We start from the raw sequence: 26,991 nt of genomic DNA on the forward strand, positions 1-26,991 counted from the left end.
TAAATTGTGTGGTACTATTGGCATATGATGTATTATATGATAATATGGATATATGTCGGAGTGCATGACAGTACCGGGTCTGTTCAAGTGGCAGACAAAGATACTTAAAGATTTTTTTTCATTGTGCAGATAAGAAACGAACCCCCTTCTAGGAGCAAGAATAGCTTTATAGCCACAGCGGTTGTTTAGAGCCTCTCAATCGAATGTTAATTGTCGTTAGATCTTTATTTGGTAACCCTCCTATCTTATTGCGTTACCACACCGTTTAAGATACCTAATACACACAAATACCCTAACCAATATCGTTGCAACTACATGGATACTTTCAAAAGAAAATTATGAAGGCACTAAATTTACATGAGTTACTGGTGCTACCCTGTAAAACACAAAGCGTTCTTTGTTAATATTTTTTTTTGTTCTGAATAGAAAACAAACCACAATCGCTAATATGGTGCGCAAGTTGTTAAAACAAAAACATATTAGCGAATGCCATTGAAAGATAAGAAATCACTAGAAATGATTCATTTGAACTAGAAACCTTGAATGTGTGTATTTCTGCTGATGACGCTGGAGAGTTAATCTAAGTCGAGTACGCCCTTATTCATTAGCATTTTTAAATTTTTTACTGGATATTTATAGATTTCTTTGCTTTCTTTTAAACACTCTTCGAAAGCCGAGAGCTCAATGTGGGCTTCCAACATTTTATCTGTTGTCCATTGTGATAAAAATGGGAAATGTGGGTCAATGTCATGAAAAAACTTTCCGAATTTGGCATCAACTGTTGGTTGTTTGGGTTATCTCCATTTTTTATTTCAGTACGGAAAGCAGTTAAAAAGTTTGGGGAAATTGCATTTGACCTCTTCCTGAGATAATTCTAGATGTGTTATAAAAAGTTGGTTATGGTGGTTATGGTTGGTGATATAGGGAAGAGATTTTGTCTTGAACCAATGTTTTAGATCGAATTTCGAAAGTTGTGATAAAGCTTTTGAATTTACCCAACCCTTTTAATGTAAACGAGTGTTAGTATAGAAAGTATAGGTAAATTATAACTATGTAGATCCTATATATAGAGTAGAATTAACACTTTTATTAAACTGATATGCGCTCATTGCTACTATCTGAACCCTTTCGCGTGTCACCTCTTCATGTTGTTCACACCAAGCAAAAGCGATTGCATATGGATTAATGCAAATCACATCAATAGCTAAATGGTTTTCGCTCTATTTAATTGTATTTTTCAGTGACTGATTTCATTTTCCCGGAAATCATTATATCAGGGCGAAGTTCTGTAAACTATGTTCGTGCCATTCGTTTCGTACACAGTAGCTAAAGTGGATTTGGTGCGATTTTTCGACCATGGTTACATTGTGTTGTTTTAGTGCTCATATGTATATGTATTCTTCCTCTACTTGAAATTACTACAAGAAAAAACCGTTAAAAAGGTTTAATGGAATTTTATTTAGGGTCCCATATTTTCGTTGTTTGCACAAGCATTAAGTTGGATAATGATATAATTTACGGGAAAATTACCATTTTGATAATAATAGTAACCATTGATGCAACAGTTCATATTGGATCAGACCTTGAAGTATGTTAGAGCACTTCGTTTAAGACCGTGACGGTACACTACAGTTCACAGTAGGATACAATGTGGCTAGCATTGCGCTCGCCCGAGATTATTACTCCGATTTGACTCAGATACTGAGTCGACTGGTATCTGACATCCAGTCACTATAACAAACCGCTTTGCCACCAATAAGATTTGAACCGCGACCTTCTGCGATGACATCTCACCGCTCGAATCACTTGAGCCATCCGGACCATTTCCAGAGTAGTGAACAACTGTAGTTCCTCCCACGTCTTTAAGTTGGTCATCATGAATGCCAAGAATCGGTTTTGCCTGGAGTATTGTCAAAACGTTGAGAGTAACAGTGATTCTGCGAGACTCAGTGATATACTGGCTCTTGAAGGGCATAGAGCGCATTCTGGACCTTGGGGAGGTCACCTGTTGAAGAGCGTAGAGTGCGTTCTGGACACCCACATGGCATCCACAACACTGGTACCTCAAAGGCAAATCCACAAATACCGCAACTCCCGGAGTAACTAGCAAGGTTGACCGGTCACTACACTACAAACAATATAAAATCGTTACCGTTTTAGATCTAGAGCATTCAAGAACGAAAGTGCTAGAGCCATTAACGGGACTCTAATCAGAATAGGATTGGAGAGTTGTCCTAATCAATAGATAATATCTGTGTTGAGAACCCATATAATCCAATGTAACGTGGGAGGTAGCCACTCGATCAGAGCAGTGATTAGCGGGGCAGCAGTGATTAGTGCTCTGGTTGATAGTGATGGATGAAATCCGACGGATACTGAATAAAAGGGGCGAGATGGTGGCGTACGCTATCGACTTGGTGACATTTGTGCTAGGGATGTTTCTCCTGCACTATGCGTGTTCTACTTAAAATCAACCAAATTCTTTTGCGATGTTAAAGAAATCTGGTTGTGAGTGTTGTAATTTTTCATGAATGCCACGTGCTGACTCTAAAGATCTGGATCGGCTAGATTCTGGATTTTGCTCCCCTCTTCCTCCTCGCATCTGTCACGGTTTTAGGAATTCGTGGCATCAAAATGGCGTACCATAGTATTAGTGAAACATACTTACCTATATAGCTTCTCCTTCCAATAAGCATTGTAACTGCAATGCTTCCCGTACATTGAATAGATGGTAATCCTTAATCTAGGGAAAATCGAAACAAGTAATAGGGGCAAGTAGGCTTTCGAAGTTCGGTTTGACTTCTTTTTCGAAACATAAGGTTTTCAGAAGAACGAATTACTTTGCGTATTATACATATTACCAACAACTGTTCCTTATCACTTCTCATATGCTGTTTTCCTTTGTTTTAGGTTGTAAGAGAAATATGGTCCCATCTGTTCCCCTTGGATCTATTAGCTTCCAACTACCGACTTCAGGTATTTCTCCTAATTACTCAGGTATTAGCCGTAGCGTATAAGCGTGTTTCTCTATCAAGTATTGCCTAGTAAAAATGACTACTATCATTGTACATCGGTCCTTGGATATTCAAATAATTTTTGCTTCTCCTTCTATTTTAAAAGTTTAACTGGCTGACAGCTTCCGCAACTTTACGCTTTTCTAACGGTCATGGCCAGCTTCCTATTCACTAGTCCATCTGCAATCTCACTGTCTACAATTGTCTCAGCGTCTATCCGTACGAGACTTAATTGGTATCTGATTGGAGAATGTATACTTAGCATAGACAGTATATCCGTCCGTTTCAAAAGGCAAGACTGATTTGGCCTCCTCGGGCAGGAATCCACCAAATCTAAATCTCTACATGTCTATGGCCGTTCCACAGTAGTGGGCCCTATCGGAGCCCTGTCAAACACCCGCTGAGACATAATACTCCATGGGTCCTTCATCGATGTTATACCAAAGCGTCCGTTCTCGCAGGTAAGTATCGTCAATAGTTGCGAGATCAGTGGGAAAACCAGTGGTCGGCAGGGACTTTTATATAAGGTTCCAATGGCCAAATTAAATGTAGTTCTCACGTCCCGGCTCACAACCACGCAATATTTGCTGATGTACCACCGTCCGTGAATTTTCGGCTAAGTCAGTAACCATTTTGATGGCATCAATGGTTGATCTGACTTTACGGAACCCAAATTGCCGATCTGAAAGTCCCCCTTGGCTTTCAACGATGGGGAGTAATTTGTTGTAAATTACCCACTCCAACATTTCCCCCATCGTGTCTAGACGGCATATGGGTCTATAGGAGGATGGTTCACCTGGAAGTTTACTAGCTTTAGGTAGCAATAAAGGCGTCTACCACCCTCGAGCATGCAAGCTTCGAACAATTCAGCGAATATGCCCGGTCTGGATGCTGCGACAAGCTCTGTCCGGATAGCGGAGTAGTTAGAGCACAAGGCTGTCGTACGAAAGGTCGTCGTTCAAATCTCACTGGTGGCAGTGGAATTTCTATTGTGATTTGACGTTGGATATCAGTCGACTCAGCTGTGAATCAGTACCTGAATCAAATTAAGGTAATAATCTAGGGCGGGCGGAATGCTGACCACATTGCCTCCTACAGTTTTCTGTTGTGTACGGTTACGGTTTTGAATGAAGTACTCTAACACTTCAAGGCCCTGATCCAATGTGGATTGTTGCGCCAACGATTATTAGTATTGTTAAGAGCTCTGTTCGGTATGCCGTAAAAGCTCGGAGCTTTGTTGTCACCTATTCTGCAGTAGATCTCCCACACGTCGTCCGTGGTTACTGTGGGAATTGTCGTCACATTCAGAGATCTCGGAAATGTGTCAGTTCTCCTCTCTTGCTGGGGAATAACCACTGGATAATTTTCAACAAGAGAGCAGAACACGCGATTTGTAGGGATAACCGGCCTCTCAGCCGTCTCATCACAATTCTGTAGGCGCTTCCATAAGCTGTGACCTCAGAAAATTGTTTCTTAAGCGCCTACCGTCGCCCAAAAAAGGGAATTACCCGGTGGATTATCCATGTTAAGGTTTCAATTTCAGTTGTTTGTCGAAACACCAACAACTGTTGATAATACAAGAAAAAAAACAGAAAAGAAGAAACGACAGAAGTTGTAATTCTTATATGTACCCCACGTCGAATCCATCATATGGTAGTGCAGAAGCTCTGAAAATAGGAATTGATTCTAACGAAGCCTTTTTCGCAGCGAGAGGTATCTGTGTCTATTTCTTACTTATCTCTTGAAGACAGATTTACTTTTCGCAAGGTTGCTGTTTTATAAGATACCGCCATGCTAAAAATTCTGGGATAACTCAGAAGTATTTCGTTTTCGTATCTTCGGGCAAAGAATCGTCCCTTTTGATATCTAGATAATGTCTTCATGAAAATGGTGCACGTTCTACAAGAGTAACCAAGCATTTTCTCTTATATAGCTCCTCCTTTCTCTAAGAATTCCAAAACCATTATCGAAGTATGTGGTAGCCATTACGCCGGGTTTTTTGTAATTTAAGTCATTTTAGTCACTAGTTCATTATTATAATTGATATGCAGTTCCCATGTTCCCATCAAATTCGTAACAATAGATTCTTCAGATTCTCAACAAATTGGTCCTAACAGACAGGCAATAAATTCATTTTGTTGTATTTTTATTTACTAGTCATCTCCAATTATCATTCTTATGTAATCTCATTTATAGTAATGAGTAGTTGGAAGTGATTACAATAATTATAACTCTTCCTCTGAGTTGAGCACCCACCCGTGACTAATTCCAAGTTAATGCTAGCCTCAATGCTTATATGATATGACCGACTTTTATCTCACAACACTAACCCCAGCCCCAGCCTACCACAATGTGTGATAGTTACATACACGCTTTGCACAATATGAGTAATAATGAATATTGTGAGCTTATAATTTTGATTTAGGCACGCACGCCAATTATCCACATCCTATTGTGTGGTCATTCTAAGAATAGATCAGACTAAATAAATGGGCAGTCCCCGATTGAAATCGAATTAGATTCAATTTTTCTTTATAAATGTATAGAATAATTATATGCAAAATATATTAACCTGTTTATTCGCGGCGAGATGATTTTGAAACACTTCAAGCCACGCTGAAATGGGGACATGTAATTATGTGAAAGCAGAGATTTTTTCACGAAGTTTTTATGCAGGAAATAAATGTGGTGTTGCAAGATGTGATGTTTCAAGTCGGTTTGTTTTATGGTGTGAACGCTCGGAGACATTAGCCGTTGGTTAATAATCTACAAATAATATTACGGAAATACTGTAAACAAGCCTTGTATTTCAACATCACTGAATTTTTATTTTCATGGATTCATTTCAATGGTTTAGGCAGTTTCATGAACATTATTCTAGATGCCTTTTCTAAGCCATTCAGTGATTAACTTGGGAAAGTAGAAATTAGACCAGTTCCGATTCTATATAGTATAAATGTTATGTGCGGCGAAGCAATTTTAAGCTAGACTTGATCAACTATGTTATGGTGCTGTGAATGGCAGAAAGCTATCTGAAAAAAAATTTATCATTCAGCAATGGTCAAGAATTCTAGCATGCAGACCTGATGAAACGAAGGTGGAATGTCTCGAAGTAATTTTACTTTAGGTCCTGCTAGCACAATTTATGTAATATATTTATGATAAATGTCATTAATTATATTTTTTTAATACAGATCCTTTTCATTTGAAATATTTCCAATTCATCTAAATATGTAGATATAAATGCATTTTAGTTAGCATACAAGACAGGAAGAATCCCCGAAATTTTTATGAATTTGAATTGCTGAATTATGAAATTTTTATAAAGCTACTTACAGACTTAATTAACTAATCGAGACTAGGTTGCATGAATTCATTAAGCAAGATATTATTTAGCAATAGACTCATTTAGAGCTTCAGCCCTATTTAGTTTGAAATTTATCTCTTCATCTTCACTTACGAGGCTGTAATACTTCAAGTTTTCGAAATGTTACAAAAATTGCAAGACTTGCTCTGCTTGAGAGCAACTAGGTCTTTTATAATTTATAATAAATAATCTATGATATGCTAAATAGCTAATATTTTCGAGGTTTGACATTTTCCAACGATTCTTAGTAAGGACATACGAAATCTGACGCATCTTTTGAAGGGCCGCGGTCCACATCTCACTGATGATAGCAGGATTTGATGGTGAGCTGGATATCAAAAATTAGTCAACGCCATTTTGTTCTGCCAAAGGTCTGATTAGGATGCAGTCGCGAGCCTTTCAAATTACCATCAAGCGTTCCAACTCACCGTTGCTTCGGCAGGCCTTTTGGTGTTTTCCCATCGACTTGGCTGTTCACACTAATTTTAGTAAGGGAATTCTCGTTAGCGCGAATAACGTGACCATACCATCTAAAACGCTTCTCTCGCAATTTTTTCATGATTGTTGCAATCCCATATCGACCCCGCAAATCCTCATTTCGAATGTGATCAAAGCGTGTTACGCCTCTAGTCCAACGCAACGTCTTATTACTTCAAGACGCCGTTCACTGTCTTTTATAGTAGGCCGACACTCAGAACCATAGATTGCCGTGGGCCGGACGACACTGCGGTAAAATTTGGACCGTATCAATCATTGATACGTTGCTTACAGGGAACGTCAATTGTGTGAAACCACTTTATTCAGGTTACGCTAATGCGTGAAGCAATTCCATAACACAATTCACCATTGGCTGATGGCGTTGAATTGAGATATTTAAATCACTCAGTGCTAGGATCGAATCGCATGAAGCGATCTTTCAATTCCTGAATAAGTTGCTCGACATCGACTTTGCTAAGACATGCTAGAAAACATCATCTGCATAAACCAGTGTGTAGGAAGTTGGATGTCCCAAGTGGCAGTGTCCATAACAAGAACAAAGAGGGGTGGTGAAAACGCCACACTTTACTTTTCGGATCATGAGTTCGTATGGCACACAGTCAAACAACTTCCCCTTTCACGACCCAGAAATAACATGTAAAGAGGCTGATGCTTCTTACGATATTTCTCCATGACTTCGCAGCATATATTGCGTTTATGCTTCGCAATTCTTCGCTAATCAAGTTCCCAGTTATTTGAACGATGTCGCGAATATGTTTTTTGTGAGTCAGATGGTATTCTACTTTCCTCAAAAGCCCGATTCAAGAACTCACTGCGCTGCCGTGTTCGGTCCTAGCTTTTCGCTAGAGCTCAGCTGCAGTATGGTCAGGTCCTGTTGCTCGCTTTCTTTGCTTCCCGATCGGTATTCTTGTAAATTTGCCAATTGGCCAGCGTTTTATCATCGAGATGCTTAAGTTAGAGGCGTGTCTTTTCACGGACTATCATTTGGAGATCGTCATTCCAAAGCCAAGTATCTCGGTTTGCTGACCAGATGTGGTGACCCTGCAGGCTACATAGGCCGGTTTTTCGGATCGTATCTTTAACTTGGTTCCAATTTCTCGACATTCGTAATGATTGAAACCAAATCACCCAGCATTTAATGTACGACGAGCGAGTGTGTACCTCATACTTTTTTATGGGTAGCTTGATTGACAAGACAGCAATCACCGGCAGATGTTGAGGTGCGGTGGCCTCCTAGGGAACGGCTTTGCAGCCAGTGACGGTAATAAAATGCCAGCATTTAGTCGAATTGCGTTTTGCTGATTTGTTAAACCATATGTTGACAAGTACGTGAGTGTCCGCAAAATCGACTATATGCTCACCACCCTCATTGGGTGCTCCAAATCGTTTTCCATGGCACCTGTTGCCGTCTGCCTTCACCCACATGGCCATTAAGGTCACCCAAAATGACAATATAGTCATCGGCAGGCACGTTACAGATCTTTGTATCGCGATCTTGCCAGAAGCCATCTTTGTGGGCATCGGATTGACCTATTTGTGGTGCGTATGCGGTGAAGAAGAGAATCGTGCATCGGCAGGTATAAGAGCGAGCTTTGACAGCTGGTCATCAAATCGTTCGATTTCTCTAATAGCAAACCGTGCTAACATCATATTGAGTCCGTGGGCTACCAAAATAGAGAAGTTTATAGCCATTGCCTATGTCGCAACTTTTGGCACTGCACCATTGAGTTTTTATTACTTTATTTATCTCTTTCCTTTATCCCCCTTTTATTTTTTTATTGAGGATAGTACCAAGTACGTTGTTTCAAACACTCCTCCTTTACCTGGACGGAGACCAGCATGCTTTATAAATAACATGGTGGAGTTCGGCTCATACAAGCACGTTAGCGGATAATTCTATTTCCCATTCCACTTGGTAAAACTCCACACGAATATTGAAGAAGGTTGTACCACCTGCACGGCGTTGTTTAAATGAAGTAGACCAGGTTAAATTTAATAAGATGGTATATATTCTTTTTTGCTAATATTTATATTTTCCATTATTATCATATATCATAGCAGTTGACCTTTCCACAATTTTAGTCGCAATTTGAGTTGTCAAAACGACAGACAAAGTAGTTTGTGAATTGTCCCAGCAATGGTATATATATCTTTAGATGCTTTGGCAATATGTATTATTTTTTTGTTTCAACCCACAATGAGCTTCCAAAATGTTTGGTTGTATCCTACGTCGCATTCTAGAAGCTGTACAACGTGAATTCATCCGGACCCTCTTCGGATGGACTATCCGTTACGGTTCCACAGCCTCAGTCTTCCTTCTTTGCAGCAACGCCGCATCTTCGTTAATATGTGTATCCTTTTTAAACTCTGTAATTGCCTGGTGGACTGCTCTTCCAATTCCGATATTATTTTCCGCATAGACTCTCAGAGTACACGCAGCGCGGATATTTTTGAAGTACCCTTCGTGGAGCTCGACATTTACTTTCACTCCCTGATCCCGAGGCTATGCCGGTTCTAGAGCTTGGGTCCTTTAGCTCAGTATAATTCCTTAGCCTTAAGCGCATGTTAAGCTATTTATGCCCGGATAGCTGAGTGGTAAGAGCACAAGGCTGTCGTATGGAAGGTCGCGGTTCAAATCTCGCTGGTGTGGGATTTGTATCGTGATTTGACGTCGGATACCAGTCGACTCAGCTGTGAATGAGTACCCGAGTCAAATCAGGTAATAATCTCGGGCGAGCGCAATGCTGACCACATTGTCTCCTACAATATACTGTAGTGTACCACTACGGTCTTGAATGAAGTGCTCTAACACACTTCAAGGCCCTGATCCAATATGGATTGCTGCGCCAACGATTATTATTATTATTAAGCTATTTACTTTCTCCTTCCTCTGAGAACAATATTTCACTTTTCCGTATATCGCCTTAATGAAATAAATAATTAAATAAACAAATATTGTACGCAATCTTACTAAGTTCCAGATTTGAGAGACTAATTTTGACGGTCTGAACTCAGCCCAAGCGGCTATCAAATGCAGTGGAATCTTGATAAACTCATCTTACCCAAATATTTTTCTTAGGAAGTCTTTTCACCAGAACCCATTCTTTTTCATTCATTGGTTATTGAAGTCCTTCAAATAACAGTGAACCAAGTTAGGTTTGTCAAAAACTGTTGATGACGCAATACACATTTCGCGCTCTTTTTGCACTGAATTTCTGGACCTAGAGAGGGTGTTTGATCGTGTGCCACACGAATTCATGCAACATGGTTTCAAATTGAATCTGACTAAAATAGAATTTTTGGCGATCCATTGTAATGAAACAGGCATTATCACTGTGGGTGGCAGTACCCAGAACTGAGTGATTTAAATATCTCAGATCAATGCTAGCCAATAGTGAACTACGTTACGAAATTGCTTTACGCATTAGCTCAAAAGTGGATGAATTGTCGTTTCACAATTTGCGTTTTTAATGATCGACGCATCTTCGAAAGTTTCAAATCCAAAATTTACCGCAGTGCTGCCCGTCCTATCGCCCTCTATGGTTCTGAGTGTTGGCCGACTATAAAAGACAATGAACCGTGACTAACGGTAATGTAGGTGAAGATGTTTCATTGGACCAGTGGCGCAACACGTCATGGTCACTTGAGGATTTTCGTGATCAATATGGGGTTGCATCCATCATAGAAAATAATGTGATTCCCATTAACGAGAATTCATTTTCCAAGATTAATCTAAATATCGGAACCTATGAGAAATGACCTAAAGGCCGGTTGAAACAGCGATGGCATGATACGTTGGATGGTGATTTGAGAGTCTTGCGAAAGCATCTCATTCAGGTTTTTGACCGAGCAAAATGGGGCAACTAATCAAAACGACCCGACCCGGCTTCTGTACGATACAAATGCTGAAGCAGAAATAGATTGACTATTGAGGTCCTTGTCCGTACTTTAGGCTTGAACAATAATCAATGGAGTCCGCCTTTCTACAACTAAGTAGTTCTATTATCCTCCGGAAATTCTGAAGCAATTTTTCGTGTATATGTATGCTAATTTTAGAATGTCTGTTCGAGATGACCCTATCATGTTTCTTTTTGCCAACTATGAGGAAAACTCCTCTTCTATACAATTTTTCAGAAAGGTGACTAATATTAAGTCCGTTACTTCGGAGTTCGGAGCGCTGTATTTATTTGGGACTTGAAACCTACCTAAATCTTAGCACGAAAGAGGATACATGAAACGTTGAAATGGAATAGATCTCCAGCGACAAAAACGACATCCACTACCTACTACCTTATTATTATTTTCTTTCGACTCTAACTTAAATCGAAAAGATATTTGTGGCTCAAGACTTTTATGATAGCCACAAAACTAATGTGGGGCTTATGGGCCATCGTTGATGATAGATGGTTGCTTCAACTCCCTTAAAAATTGTTGGGAAATCTACTGTTTTGTGTCATGCAGTTCTAGGCCTATCCATTCGGTGGCCATTCTAGGAGTACTGCCTGACTACCCTACTATTGCATGGAGTAAGCAGCAATCTTATGAATAATCCTTTCCTTTCTAATCTACACATTCAAAGTGCCTGGCTCGTAAAGCGACTTGGTTCTTCACACAAATGGTACGTTTCTTATGAAAGCTTGATATTTCGGTTATTTTACATGTATTGCTTCCATATGGTACCACAAAAATGTTGTTACTGCAGCACAGCAGTTTGTGGTAATTTCATTTGAAAATTGTTGACTAACAGAACGAAAATAAAGTAACATTGGATCGCAAACAATACTATCCAGATATCGGTCATTTGATCGTTAATAGAAGAGTGCAGCATGAATGCCATCGGCATTGTCAAGGTGTTTAAGGCAATATATCGTCCTCCAATGACTGTTCCCACTTTCTCCTGCTAAGACATCGGAAAGAACAGCACAGAACTCTAGAAGAAATAGCTTGGTGGCAGAATTGGATTTCCAAACAAACAAAAATTAAGTATCTTTTTACATATTTTGCCCGCTTTCCGTCAGGCAGCTATCATTTACCGAAGTAACAAAAACTTTAAGCTTGGGGAATTTTCCGTAGCTCATTTAAAAGTACTCAATGAACAAGATGAGACCCACTTTCAAGCGCTCTGAAAAATTTTATCTTATGAATGTGATAACCCCATTCAAGGTCTTAACTTAGGTGATTTGTGGAAATAGATATATAAATGCTTATAGGTAAATCCTCGCTTATGAGTAAAGTCTCTCCCAAGGATTTCCATATTTTCTTTAAGTCGAGTATCACCGAAACTTTTTTTGATTGTATCAGAAATGATGCCCTGTATTGAAGGAGTTATTAGATGTAATTGGCTTGGTTTCCACGTTTACTGAGGTATTTAACTATGTGTCCATGTGTCCACCAACTGTCTTTTCAGTTTCCTTTCGTGCGAATTATACAAATTTTCTTTATACGAACATCTCAAAATGTGTGGAAACATTTAAGATTCTTGACTCTGCTAGAATTGTTCACGTTCTGCTATTATAGTTCGAAAATTATACGAACGCAGTTAGTCTGCTTTCTCAGTTTGTTTACACTTTTGGAAGCTATAAACTTACAACTGGTTGTGTGAGGTCTTTTATCGATTCTGGTAGTGTCCATGATAAATATTCATAAACATATTATTTGAAAAATAAATTCGTAAATAATTCAATTCAGTTCATTAACATTAATTTCTTTTTCTTTCAGATAGATCTTGCTATGTACGGGTGCTATCTCGAATCTCAGTTTTTGTTTTGGATAAGTGAATAGATTTTAAAGAATATTTAATAATAATGGCAATTACCAAAGAAGAGCGTATTCAGAGTATTGGGTGCTGCCAAACAGGCGTTACTCGGTCCTCGTCAAAGGGCTCTTTAAGTGATTCGGATACGCAAATAAATAATAACACATTGTTTAATTCGTTTGATTTTGATCATCCAAAACATGAACCGGTTGACATTGAATTTCAAAACATCAAATATACTGTTCGACAATTTTCAATGGCGAAGAGGAATTTTGGTGAGTATTTGGGTGGTAGTTATTAAAGAAATTTCCAGAGAACCAGGTTCACTTTAGGTAATCATTAGTTCACCTTCCCCCATTTAAGTTAGAGAACTTATGATTAACTAAAGGAAGATGTTTACTTTGATTTTATATTTTTATTTTGATATATTTTGTTTATTTTCACAAAAGTGTATTTCGGGAAACAGTTGTTTCTTTCCGTAGTATAAGCTCCTTATCGTTTTTTAGGAGCAAAAAATGAATTAGTTCTCAGGACATTTTTCATTCGTTTCACAGAAAGACGCGTCCACTGTCATATTTAAACTATACTTATTTCCATCCCTGTTGATTTCAACCTAGTCGTTAGAATGAATTTGGCCGAAAAGAAGGGACGACAAATTCCCTTCAATTGTTGCCGTCAATTGGGGGTGGACTCAACTTTTTGTGATGAACTTAGGTAATGGGGAGGGCTAAAATGACCATGCTCACTCTAGTAGCTTGGCAATATGAAAGAATTCGTCTGCAATGGTTTAGCAGCAGAATGGGTCCAGAATCCATATTTATGATGGAAATTGTATGTAAGAATATTTGGGTGTAATTTTATGTAAGAATATTTGGGTACACGATGGATTTGGGTACACTTACCTATAACTCCGCGATCAACCGTGTGTTGCGGGCAAGAAGGGAAGATCCACGACCGATTGCATCCTAATAAGTGGCTTTTCTTGGTCATAAAAAAGGAGGTGCCCCTTTAAATGCTGAGAATCTTACAGGAAGTCTTGAGGGAAGGAAGGAAAAAGACTTCAAACTGAAGAGAACTCAATGCTATTTGTACAAGAAGTGGCACAGGATGAGAGTTTTTTAAACTAGTGCATTATGCTTTTCTCATTGAGTTCCTCATAATTGTAATAGTTTTCTTAACGCGGCAGAGCTTCGATTCACTTGAATTAGGACGTTTTGAACATCTTTCTGGTTCAGCAGTAACTAGTTGGTAAGGCGCAGCGTCGCTATTCCCCGAATATAGTTCCAAAAGAGGATTTCATTTTCGAAATCTAATCTATGGCTTAAACACGCTAGGGTTTACCCAGATCGTCCGTAGGCACAAATTGTCATTATTCTTATAATTCTGAATTAAATAAAACCTAATGACATCTTTACCCTCCCAGATACAGCCTGCTGTCATCGAATGTCGAACCTGTATGTTAGGGATTAATTCATAGATAGTGTTCCTGCCAGAAATTCGTTATATATAGTTGGCAGTTAGACTTGAATTGGGCATAATTTGTATAACGTGTGGACTGCAGAAATGCGGTTGTTCCCTTTTCTGAATTTGTGTGTCCATCCACTTCTGTGGTTAACTGGCCTCGGGCGACGGGGTTCCCCGTTCAAAATTATATGTAGCAGCATATAAGCGTTGACGACGCGCCACCAATCTTAAGTATATCTTAATCAATCATGGGCCACCATTAATTATTCCTTATTTTTCCTTCTAATTACCAGAGAATATATTTCTTAAATAGAGCAACCATAAAAGTGAACTAATATTTTCAATATACGGTATTGACAGGTTCAAATCAATGCCACCTTTTTACTAAAACTAATCGGAAACCATTTTCAAAACATATTAAAGTTATAACATTCTGAAATTGGATTGGGAGTGGATATAATGGTAATCTAGAAGATTTGGTATCACAAAATGCTGTGTTGTAGGGAAAAAATGCGATGTTGATAATTAGATTAAATCTTGTGATCGACTCTAGTGCACCATTCCGTGGACTCTACGTTTACCACGAGACAAGCAGCTTTTGGGTCTTACTCGAGAAAAGACCGTTGAAAATGAATGATTAGAGTTCAAAGATAGGTGTCAGATGTTGTGTAATGTTATACATAAGGTACCATGATTTGGGCGAAAGCACGCATCGACCGCATTTGGGTTTCAAACTCCCCTATTCATAGCAGAACAACTGGCGCTCAGCAGAGCAGCCTTGGATTATGTCCCGCAGTTCCAGTAAAGTTTACCAGAAACAGTTTCCATGCAGTTAGGGCATGTTGTTTTTTCAAAGGCTTCACTTTTGGCTCAGTGGGGTAAAAACAAAGAAAATAAAAGAACCTACATTCTAAAACGAAATGGAAAGGTGTTTAGGAGTAATTTTGAGAACTTCACTCTCCAGCATTTGCAACTCCAAGCTTTTCAACAAAACTCAAAGATAAAGATAAAGTGTCAACTTAATTCCAAAAATTTGCAAAATATGAGGAATTCGAAAGCGAGAAGACCATGTATGATTGGGATGGGCAGATAGCATGGCTGCTACGATCTCTGTCAGCCAACTAAATGTGCAAACCTGACATTCGCCTTCCGTTTCTTCAAAATGATGTGGAACAAAAAGTGTATTATTTTTTACCCCTACCAAGTATTGGAGAAAATTAGCAGAGCGTCGTCCTGCTGCAGATATCTTTTGCCAGCCAATTACTATAGGCAATTGGCTGGACAGAATTACTGGACAATTACAGACTATTGGCTTTTTTCAAAGCATAAAGGAGAAAAGATCATCAAATACGCGTCGAAACTTACAAAAAAAAAAAAAATGAGTCACATATGTAAATGCTGGGAGAAGTGGTTCCGAAAAGTTCGAATGAAGCAACGTTTCAGCTTCCAATCGATACCGCATGTATTCTAGAGACTATAAAAGGCGTTTTTCCAAGATGTGAAGACTAAAATATCACGTTATTGACAGGCAGCACAAGACAGTTCGACCTGATTGACACATCCTCAGAGGCACCTGGGAGGATTTATCTTCAGAACAACAACAAACTATGCATGAAAGGGAATAAAATCAATTCTCCAAGGTTGGATCGAATCAGACAAATGATCATTTGCTTCATAGGAAAACCTGAAATTTAGGGTTTTTTTTTGGGATATTTTACATTCTGCATTCTAGGTTGTCTAAGCTGCATTAATTAAATAGGGACCATTCTTCTTCTCTTTTGTTTTCTCGTTTAAAAATTATAGGTCAATTGATAGCTCTTACCATCAGTTTCAGGAAAAAATTCCTCCCGGGGGCCAAATACGTCGTGACGGCACTTTACTATTACACCCTGCATATTTTTTGGTTTTATTCCGTTTAGGAACTTGGATAGCAAGGTTCAAAAGGGTGGTCAGCTCATCTTAATCAATTGCTCTAGTTTGCTCGATCATAAGCCTGATCTGGATTGAGTCGAGAGCCTTTTGGTCCTTTTCCAACGACTTCGATGTTGAGGCCAATCTTAGTAAATGAGTTCTCGTTAGCGCATGTTATACGCCACTCTCGACGATCGATTCAACGGTCGTAGACGTCCTTATTTAGGACACAACATCTTTATCTTTATTACCACAAGGTGTCGACCATTGCCTTTTGTAGTCGGCCAGTACTCAGAACCATAGAGGGCGACAGGGTGGACGACACTGTGGTCAAATTTGGATTTCAGATGTTTGTTGAACGTCAAAAATGTTGTTTTATTCAGATTCAGTCTGAGGCCCGGTTGCATGATACCATCATTCCACTGTCGGACAAATTGCTTGAAATCAGCTTTTTTATGAAACGCTGAGAAAACAGCATCTGTAAATGTTTTTCTAGTATTATACATTTAGAAAATGATAATTATGGTCTTATGGTCATATCAATTCATATTGTTGCAGCTTCTCAATCATTGTTCAAGTATATATATAAGAAAATGGTTCTCCTCTAAGTTTGGACGCTGTTGTTATCGCTGGGTCTTTTGCTGGAGACTTACAGATACAAGAACTACATTTAGCCTATACATTCAACGATTTCGATTTTCACATTGGAATATTACACCGAAAGTGCCTATGACCCTTACTCGTTCGGTTATCCTACCTCATATTCATGTGCCAAACTTATTTTGTATAAAGTTAGAAGTATCAATATGTTACATGAGGAATGGATCCCACTTTGGCTTTTTATGTCCAGAGGGAGAAGCTTTGGTGCGTCTCGTGGTCATGCCGATATAATTTGGTTGGTGGCCATGATTATACAGGTGAATAGCCTGACGCGTTATCGGGCGACGTTTCTCGTTCATGTACCACTACCTGGTCAAGACACTTCAGATGAGCTGCATATTCCTGAGTTCTCAGTTTTGGCCCTTTTGTAATTCATATATCACCACAGTGGTTGGGTTATTCAACTACTGGTTAATCCCACTAAGTTCAATGCGCGTAATCGTCCTATTTCCATAAATCTATTATTTAAATTTATTATTATAATTTCTCTTTCTTTGACATTTTTGCATGCCCTGCCTTTGAACTACTGTATTTCCTGTTTTGTTTTTGGAGCAAATAAGGAAGAACCGATTTGTTCTTGGGGCTAGGATATGGATGTTTTTCGTTCCATTCCACTGGAATGCATCAGTGGACTTTTTTAAAATCGGTTCAATGTCTGTTTGTCTCTCACGCACTTTTTTTAGAAACGGCCGATTATATACTCGATAATACTCGATACTCAAAATTTGGTGGTTTGGTGAACTGGGTTCACAGTATACGTATTCATTTGAAATGTTTGATTAGTGCTTTCCGAAACCAGTATTAGTGTTGACATTATTTTACAAGGAGGGAATGCAGGAGCTAGAAAGTGAACACTTATTTGAAGGCACCATTCTAAGATACTACTCCAACGAAAATACTGAAAAAGCGCTAAGCTGCTAATATGCAGTACCTAGCGCTCAAAATACTCTCCATATCGACGCTTGCTTAAATAAAAAAAAATAAATAAATTGATTAGAAACCCTCCCTAAGTATACCCTGGAATCATAAAATTCTTCAGAGATATCATTTATGATATAATATTACTAACAAAGTTATAATAAGTCGAAGCTGTGCCTCATGTACAAATTTACAGCAATCTAAGGCTGAGTGTCAAGATCGCACTAAAACGGGGAGTCTGACGTTACGAGCTAGATACAAATGGGACAATGGGACATTCAAATATAAAAGAAATATACGAAACCTTTCGTACCTTCCGGTTTCCCGACTTGTTAATATTTTGGTTCATTATAGCCTTCCTATCTTTTTTATCTTTACAATATTTTCAATACTGGTCCAGTCCCCACCTTTTCTTCGACTATAATCCTGCTATCATCTTTTAATCCCTTTCTTTTATCCCATTCTTACCCTTCTTGCGTGTAACGTATTTGTATGTAACGGGTCCCTGAAGTTTTGATACCCTCAAAGAATTCTACATAAGACCACGTTTTGTAAGAATTCCTTGAGTTTCTATATAATTTAATTGCTGAAAATGTTGAAAACGTCCAAAAATCAGATCAAAATTTTTCAAACATATCACCGACCGAATTTCACAAATGACAAAGTGTAGCCTATATCTAAAACGAAGAAAATCATTTCGATGCTGCTCGTTTAAACGCAGGCACGTAATGAAGGTAATGAAGGCGGTTAACAAAAATTCGAAAAGAATGATACTATAGGTGAGAATGTTACGCCGATGAACCCTTACATATATACGAAGTATAATATTATTCCCATTTAGCATTGAATAGAAAGTTAATACTAGTTTAGTATATTTAGAAAACTTATTCATAATATAGGGCATGATACTGGAAAGTTTGGTGCAAATCGGACTGTTGTCGCGAAGTTCTAGTACTTTGAGCCGCGCTTTTCGTATTACGTTAAAGGGAATAGCCTGACATGCGAAAAACCATTTGCACGCCAAGATTATTCTTCCTAACTGTTAGTACTGCTCTTGAATATCACTCAATTTCATTTGGGGTTTGTTCGTTAATTGTAAATGTGTACAAATTTGAATGAAACAAGTGGAATATTTGCGCGTTTTCCTATTTGGAATTCTGAGCTTCCGTTTCCGAAGGTAAATATAAACGTCTAGAATGAACCATCTACCTTGCTTCTTATCGTAAAAAATATAGAACTGGATTATTTATTTTTAAACGTCCCCCCCTTTTGCACATAACGTCTGATAAAAATTTTGAAAATTTTCCTAAATCTTTCCTTAAAAGTTCTGTGAAAGCCTCTGAAGACGGCAAAGAATGCCCGGATGGACTTTCAGTTATGCTCACTGCTCCAGATTCTTCTTCTTATATGTTAACGACTACGACTGCCTTGCTAACGGTCGATTTTGTGCATATTATTTTTTTGAGAAACTTGAATTGTGATATCATTCTCGAATGCTCCAACCAAATTTGCAGGTCCACTTTTTATACAAACGGTGCTTTCCGAAGTCATAAAGTTTAAATCTACCGAAAAGGGAGGATTCTATGGATTATTGTGTGGCCATATTCTGAAACTGTTGTGTAGTTTCCACTATCGCCTTACCTAGAATCCTCTTACCAGATTACTAGACTGCATGATTGCTATGTTGGAAGTAGTCGTAAATTTATGAGGAACCTTAAGTTAAGTAAAATTCTTTAACTTCAACTTTCGAGAAGGAATTACGATCATCTGATGATATCATCTATGGGAATTTTTACCTGCAACTATCTAATATTTGCTGATTTCACAGTCAATAGATTTTGATCCGCTTTGAATACTCGTTGACGATTACATTTTTGGTAGAAATATCATTAGCTATTTCCTGGACTGTTTAATTTCTACTTTTTACCCGAAAATAAAAACCTGATATGATTAGTGCTGCTTTAAAAAACCTAAGAAATAATCAGCTAAGGCCAATCAAAGTAAATGATAAGTTGTTAAAGCTATAAATGTTTATTATTAGTACTATTTTCATGTCTTTATACTTAGATATTTAAATAAATTCTTCTTGATAACTATTGTTGACTTTTATGTCCGCAAGTTCTGGAACATGTATGCCAACAAATGTTTGTGTATTTACGTCCGTTTTTAACTTAAGTTTGTCACCAAAGGTCAGTATTCTACGCATTCAAAGTTTTGTAATCCGTACAAAATTAGCAACAGTACTTAATTTAATAAAAACTGAATATAAACAAAAATGTTGCCATGTAGTTTTCTAGAGTTAAAATTGTTGAAGAATAGGTTGTAATGATGAAATATTTAAGACACTCCACAAGCAATTTGATTGAGTAATCTTTCGCTGATTTTCAAAATAAATGAAGGCCTTGACTGATAACAAATTAAAAATATTACGTACCGAACATGGGATATTTCAACCTTGCTGTACTGATCGTAAAAATATTTATACTTCCTGCACGGAAATATTTGCAACAATCACGAGCGACACCCTTATCTTTGGTAGTCGAATGTTGAATGCTTTTGCTTCGGGCATAGTTTAATAAATCTTAGCAACAATGAAAACAACGGAAAAATCCTGGTTGTTTAGTTCCCGAGTCGAAGGTTTGTGATAACAAATACCTTCCCTACAACCTTTCTCAATTAGTACAAAATACTTCCTGCTAGAGCAGCACCGATTGGTTCCTAGTGTTGTTCTACAAATCATTGAGATATCGGTTGATATTGCACTATCGAGTACACGTATTTAGTAACGACTTCTATATGCAAAGTGGAAATTGTAGTCGTACGTGACAATAACATTATTCTGTAAACAATGGCCAATACAATAGACAATAAAAAGCTAGCAGCCAGCCTGTCTGAATGCAAAAATGACTTTGGCTTGTTATTTTAAATCTTTTGAGAGCAATAGACTATGCGCGAAATCTGGTTAGATTGGTTAGTGACATTAATTACATTACCGAAGCTTAAATTTAGGTGTAGCGGATAAATACGTATTGAAAGTTGCATCTCCCGTAAATCGCTTATTTTGAGTTAAATTATAGAATTTCGTATTGGAGCAACAGAGCATCTTTCATTTACAATATATTTGTTTCGTAGCATCAATAGTTAAATGCAGAAAAATCTATGATATAATAAAATTATTCAAACAACATCACAGATAAATTTAATGCAAAAAAGATATGCGATGAAAGAAATGTTTATCATATCAAAAAAAACATTTGTCTTCTTACATTTTCTTCTATAATTTTTTTAACAAAAGCGCTCCAGGAATGAAAAACAATTGTGGTTAAATTAGGCACTAATATGTAGAAGATGAGTAATTGAATATAACAAAAGATAAAATATATATAGATATATAATAGAATCCAATGTATGAAAGGTTTTTAGTATTTCTTATGCAAAAATATTTCAGTCTCTGACATGTTATACTGTATAAAATGTTCTACTTTGAGGTAAATTTACGGAAAAGAGGCTTGGCCCTGTAGGTTGTAGTTAATCATGATGGGACTTTCATCAAAATATGGACCACTTCTACTTATGGTATGATTTTTGAAGGCGAAGTTTTCTGAGAAATTCCCAAGTTTAGTGCTAGTCTATCATTAACCTTATTTGACCAGATATCAGTATGGAGCCTAGATATTTTATAGGGATGTCATACCCGGCCGGAAGTTTCTCAAAATGGTCAAATGTTTAATTCAAATTTGCACTTTTCAACTGCAATTATTTTTGAATTGATGGTGCACTGTTATTCTAGAGCACTCCATTAATTCTAGAAATCATTTCAAGGGTGCATTATTATTATTCAAACTGGCTAAATTAATTTAATCGTGATTAATGGACCAGTCGATTGATTGAGTAATTACTTAATCCTCAAATAAATTGATCCTGATTCCAATAAGCCGTAATTTTGATTATTTCTGATCATTGGCAATCGTTAATTGCATATTATTGACTGGTAAATTGATTAGCTTGTGAATTTTTTAAGGATTTAGTAAATTTTGTTATTTTTTTTCCGGAAATTTCAATAAAATAATCTAACAGGTACACGAGCGATTCATACATGCACTGCCTCATTTCAAAAAAGGAAGTAACTTTTGAAAATTACTATCGACGCAATGTTATTTTTAGGGTGGTTCATCATTTTTAGGGTGGTTTTGGTTTAATTTTGTTACTTCTTGGTTTATTCTATTTAGCTAAGGAAATATTTCATGGAATGTGTTTGGCTTTGAAAATATATTCATTCGAATAGCGGAGAGAGATTGGAGATGGTACGATGATAAGGTAAATAGATTGACAACTCAAGTTATCAGCTACCGACTATCTTAATAGGTCAGACATAATCTTTTGCTTGCGATAAATGAGCAATAGCGATTAATCGTGATTAGCGATAATATATGGTTACCCCCTTGGTGGGATTAATCGAAATGTATTTGAGCTCTTCCCACGACTTCCCGAGACGCGTGCATTCCGTCTCAATTGTTCTGCGGCAAGCGCCGTTGGGGGACCTACTCGTCAACCATCTTGTGGGAGTCGATTCTACCACACAGCGCAGCCAGCAATGCAATTGTCGCCCCTCTTTCATGTGTAACCTATCTACTGCCACTTCCGTCTGCCGATCACAATGCGTACGAGTGCCAGGCTTGTGCGCCGCCCAACTTCTTCGTTTTAAATAGTATCAGGCCAGTGTGTCCTAATGATACAACGAACACTAGCACGGAACAGGGTCACCTCAACGTTGAGATAACTGAACTTCTAGATTTTAGGCAGAAACAACGCTTCTTAGATATACAGGTTAGTCAACGCTTTTTATACTCTGTCCATTAACGTAGATAGGGAGAGTAAGATGACCCGTCGGACTGGGAACTTAGTTTTGTTGATGTTTATTTTTTGTCAAACTCTGCTTGCCTCTTGTCCATGACCCGCAGAGAGAGCAAACTGATGTCATCAGCGTAATCGCGGCGTTTTAGAAGAACATTGAACTCCTCCACGTCCTCCGGCCAAGGCAGCATGAATAACGTCACCGATAACAAGAAGAAAAAATATCGGTGACAAGATCATCCTGGTGGCTCTTTCTCACATTCCTCTATGTGGCACGTCACATCTTACGCCATCAGATGTCGTTCTGTTAGTAGCTGTTAGTTTCTTGGGAATATCCGTCCTGCGTGGAGGAAGCCACATACGCTCCCTGTTCACACTATCGAAGGCCATGAGTATCAGGTGAAGTAGAAATCTAAACTTCGCGTGCTGTTCCAAAATGATTCGTAGGGTGTTGTGTGGTCAATCGAGGAGTATCCGTAGTGGAAACCATTCTGCTTACAGTCGATGAAATTCTCGAGGTGTTTTTCGATATGTTCCAGGTTTATTTTAGCTATTATTTCTGCGACGGCAAGGAGCATGCAAATACCCTTCCAATTGTCACACTCACAGATGCTCTTATTTAAAATCTTCGCGATCATCCCCTTCTTCCACTTTTTCGAAAGGTCTGGGATTCCCAAGATTTCCGTTCGAGTGAAAGTTGCACATCTACAGCAACTGCAGCGATTAATAATTCTGCCGGGTGACCGTCAACCAGCGACTAGCGGCTTGAAGCTTATGGCGGGGTCTTTGCTCGAATAATGTGCCACAAATGACGAGGTGTTAGTAGCTGCAGAAATCCACAAATCTCCTACCATTATCGTTACGGTCGTCAAGTCCGTGCTTTCCCGTCACATGTCCGAGCCGGGTGTTTTCAGAGACCACCTTGGCATTTAGATCACCCATCATCATTATAATGTCACATTTAAGATGGAATTTCTCAACTGCGTTTAATTGGTCATAGAAAGCATTCTTCTCCACTATACCGGAAATCTTTGTTGGTACCTAAAACTGAACAGTTCTGACACTCTTTAACCAGAATCTTGCAGTCAGAATCCTGTTAGAAACCGGTTCCTATGTCAAAAGAGCGCCCTTGCAGTTGCCGTCAAAGACATTACGACACCGGACTCATTTCTGCTATACTTGTTTTTCCAGAGTATAAAAGCACATTATCATTAGCGTAACAAGAGGGAGAGTAGCGCTCTCCAAAGTTCCACCATCTTATTTCCAGAATGTTCAGTTTACATCGTTGGAAATCTTGCTCGAATTTGAAAGAGCGAGCATTCGCGATACTATCGCTACCGTTGGCTAGGAGTGTGCGCACATTTCAGAAACTAATTATAGTCCGTTTTTGACAGCTAAAGGTCTTCGGCGTGAGGTCAGTCGCTACCCTAGGTGTGGTTGATGTTTCGGTAGCAATAAAATTTCGAAATTTGCTGGTTGTAGCCCTCAAATTTCTATCCTTCTCAGACGCCTTTTATGACAAGCAGGGACAATTTTAAGGGTTTTATTAAGTTAAATTTCATGTTAATTAAATCATAAATGACAAAAGGAAATGTCTCAATATTGGCTATGAGTTTTAATCCTAAACTAGTTTTAAGGTTTGACTAATACTTCGTTAGTTTCCTTATAAAAGAATTTGGATTAAAATTTCTTTATTATAGTCTCTTTTTAATCCAATTTTTTTATAAAGAGATTAACGACTTTAGAAAAAAATGAAAGACTTTAGAAAAAAATGTGCGTATTAGAAAGACAAAGCTGCAGGCCAACCCTTACTTGGCAATGACTCTAAATAGTAATAAATTTGCCAGACGAATTCAAGATGCAACCTGTGAGTTACACGGGGGTGCTGCATGTAGCTTTTCTATAATTCCTGATAATACTGAAAAATAATAATTCCTTCTGTAGACCATAATATTTTTAGAACATGAAACATCATTTGGCAGCTTTTATGTAGAGTTGGTACAGGGGCTTATAGTTCTAGGTCTTGTACTGTCCTTTGTATGCCGCACTCTATGCTCCTCTTTTGAATGATTAGCACCATGGAAAATTTTGTGTGATGTACACGTGGTGGCAGATCTCTGTTGCTTCACCTTACTTGAACTTCTTCCATGTACTTTTCCGCCTGTATGAGAATATAAATAACGAAGGAAATTTGTTTTTTTTTATCAGAGACCTTATAGTTTCATATCTCGCAGAGGATTCATAGCCGTTCTGTTTGAGTATGCCGCTGAATGAAGGTCTTTCTTAGGACCTTCGTTGATTGTTTCAGCGATGTTTTCTCGGACTATTCGATTCTAAATAGAACATGTGTGTGTGTCGTGCGGGAGAAGCTATTGCTTCTGAGCACTCAGGTCGTGTTGGCCCATTGTACCCCCATCTAACGGAGAATCCCGGATTCATTAACGTATCGCAGGATTTCGGTTAGTGGATGTGATGCTACCCGCCCCAACTGGAGAACATCGGCAGATCTTATGCCTGGTGCGTCCATAGGCGGGGCTTTCACATAGTAAACGGTTCGTGGATCTTGCTTTCTCATTACAGGAGGGAGACGTATCATCTTGAATAATTTCTAATCTGAACTTATGACTAGCTAGTGAATTATGTCAGAATGCCTGCAATACTCCTGCAAGTCTTCCTGTTTTTTTAAGAGGATAGAATTTGCGGTACGCATGTTCAGTTTTGGCAGAACGTACTTTATTCATTCATTTTTCTCCTAGTTGTTAGCAACATAGCATTTGGTATCCCGAAATAGATTATTATTATTCTGTGAAGGGAAAGTCGCACCGCGTCCTTGAAGAACTATTGTGCCCCTTTTACTGGTTATAGTGTACCTATTGATCATCTCAAGCAGGTCTATAACCGTTAGGAACTTTAGTATGTTCCCTACTTTCAGATCTTTCAGCTTTGCATCTGGTATTAAGTGTTCTCCCAGATGCCTCGACCTACTTTGCACAAGTGCCGGACACTGTCCCAGGACGTGTATAGAGGTTTCGTCCTCCTCCTCACAAAACCTGCAGGCAGTGTCCGTAGATATCTCTAGCTTCCCTAGGTGTAGTTGAGCCGACAATGACCAGTGAGAATTCCCACTATTATTCGGAGGTTCTTTTTGGTGAGGTTTACGCAATCCTTTGTGCGCATGGGTTCGTATCCCCCAATAAGCACCCTGGACTGCTCCATCCCTGGCAGGCCCGCCCAATATAGTTTCCTCAACCGCTCCTCTTCATTTCTTAGAATCATAGCCATGAAACCGTTTCCGATTCCACAGAAGGGTCCTGGTCCGTGTAAAGGCATCCGTGTTCCCTTCTTGGCTAGTTCGTCCGCTGCCTCGTTGCCTGCCAACTCAGCATTGCCTGGAACCCAAAGTATCCAGACCTTGTTGGACGAGCCGAGTGTATTCAGTCTCTCAAGGTATCCCAGACCAGTTTATAGTCCACCTGGTTGGACCTAAGTGCCTTGATCGCTGCTTGGCTATCGGTGAAAATAGCTATGTTCTATTCCCTGCAGTTCCTTTGTTACTCCAACTTGTTTCAAACTTCTTATCAAAGTAAAACCTCGTTGTCATGTTATCCCTTGGTATCAGTAATTCGGAATACCTACGGTTTCAGGTTTTCAGGCGCTATTTAACTATGTATGTATGTAGTCTTAATATAAAGCCCTCTTTGGATTCTCATAATCAAACCAAATAAGTAATTTACATATTTTTATTTTTGCTTGTTTATCAACTTCAGTATGAACTTTTCGGATAAATACAATGACACATTACACCTGAAAATTCGAAAAGAACTACAATTAGGCTATTTGCATAAATATACCGATTTTACTTGGACTTATGACTTTAGGAATATTAATTCCGAATATTTAACTGGCTTTCGAGTGTTTTTCAAATTAACATATATTTTATGAGAATAACAAGCCGAAAGTATTATATGTTTTAAGAACAGAAGGAGAGGTTTGTGTGTGGGTTGCGAATCTAACTTGTTACACGCTAATGGAAATAATAGTTTAAAATTCATGACTGATATTTCTGTGTAAGAAGTATAAAAAAGTTTTAAAAAGTTTGTGAATAAGTCTCAATAAAGTAATAAACCTATATTCTAAATAAATACTAAAAAAACAGTCTAGATGAAAGTCTATGCATGCCTCGTTCCTAACCAATCAATAGTTGATTTCAATATATATTTCGGCCATCAAAATAAAGCACCAAAGTTAAAATGGATTGTCCTTTTGAATAAGTTGGGTATTTACTCATTTATTTACTTTACTTACTAGTTAAGTTCACTATAGTTAAATGCTGCATTTTTTAAAAATTATTTTATTTTTTTAATCAATAAAAATCCAGTTTTTCTGTTGATTCTACTTTTTCTCGTACTGTACTATAGCATATAATACTTGTATACAATCAAATTCAATGCGTGTTTGCGTCACTATCGGAGAATGTATTACGTCAGCACTTCTTTTTTCTGGAGAAATAAGTTAAGATTAAGCCGGACACGTTATCCTATTTTGATGAA

General features: G+C 38.2%; 1 protein-coding gene across 3 annotated transcripts in view; it reads left to right on the top strand.

Annotated features, from left to right (window-relative positions):
- LOC119660763 (ATP-binding cassette sub-family G member 1) overlaps nucleotides 1–26,991 on the top strand; it is a 221,887-nt gene that overhangs the window by 66,385 nt on the left and 128,511 nt on the right. For 2 of the 3 annotated variants that reach the window (XM_038069546.1, XM_038069531.1), the window contains exon 2: nucleotides 12,598–12,909. In XM_038069546.1, coding sequence (XP_037925474.1) covers nucleotides 12,684–12,909 — 226 coding nt within the window. In that variant the 5' untranslated portion in view covers nucleotides 12,598–12,683. The remainder of the gene's footprint in view (nucleotides 1–12,597; nucleotides 12,910–26,991) is intronic. The other variant, XM_038069536.1, reaches the window with a different exon arrangement.

The sequence above is a fragment of the Hermetia illucens genome, chromosome 1 (genome assembly GCF_905115235.1).
Source record: "Hermetia illucens chromosome 1, iHerIll2.2.curated.20191125, whole genome shotgun sequence".
Lineage (NCBI taxonomy): Eukaryota > Metazoa > Arthropoda > Insecta > Diptera > Stratiomyidae > Hermetia > Hermetia illucens.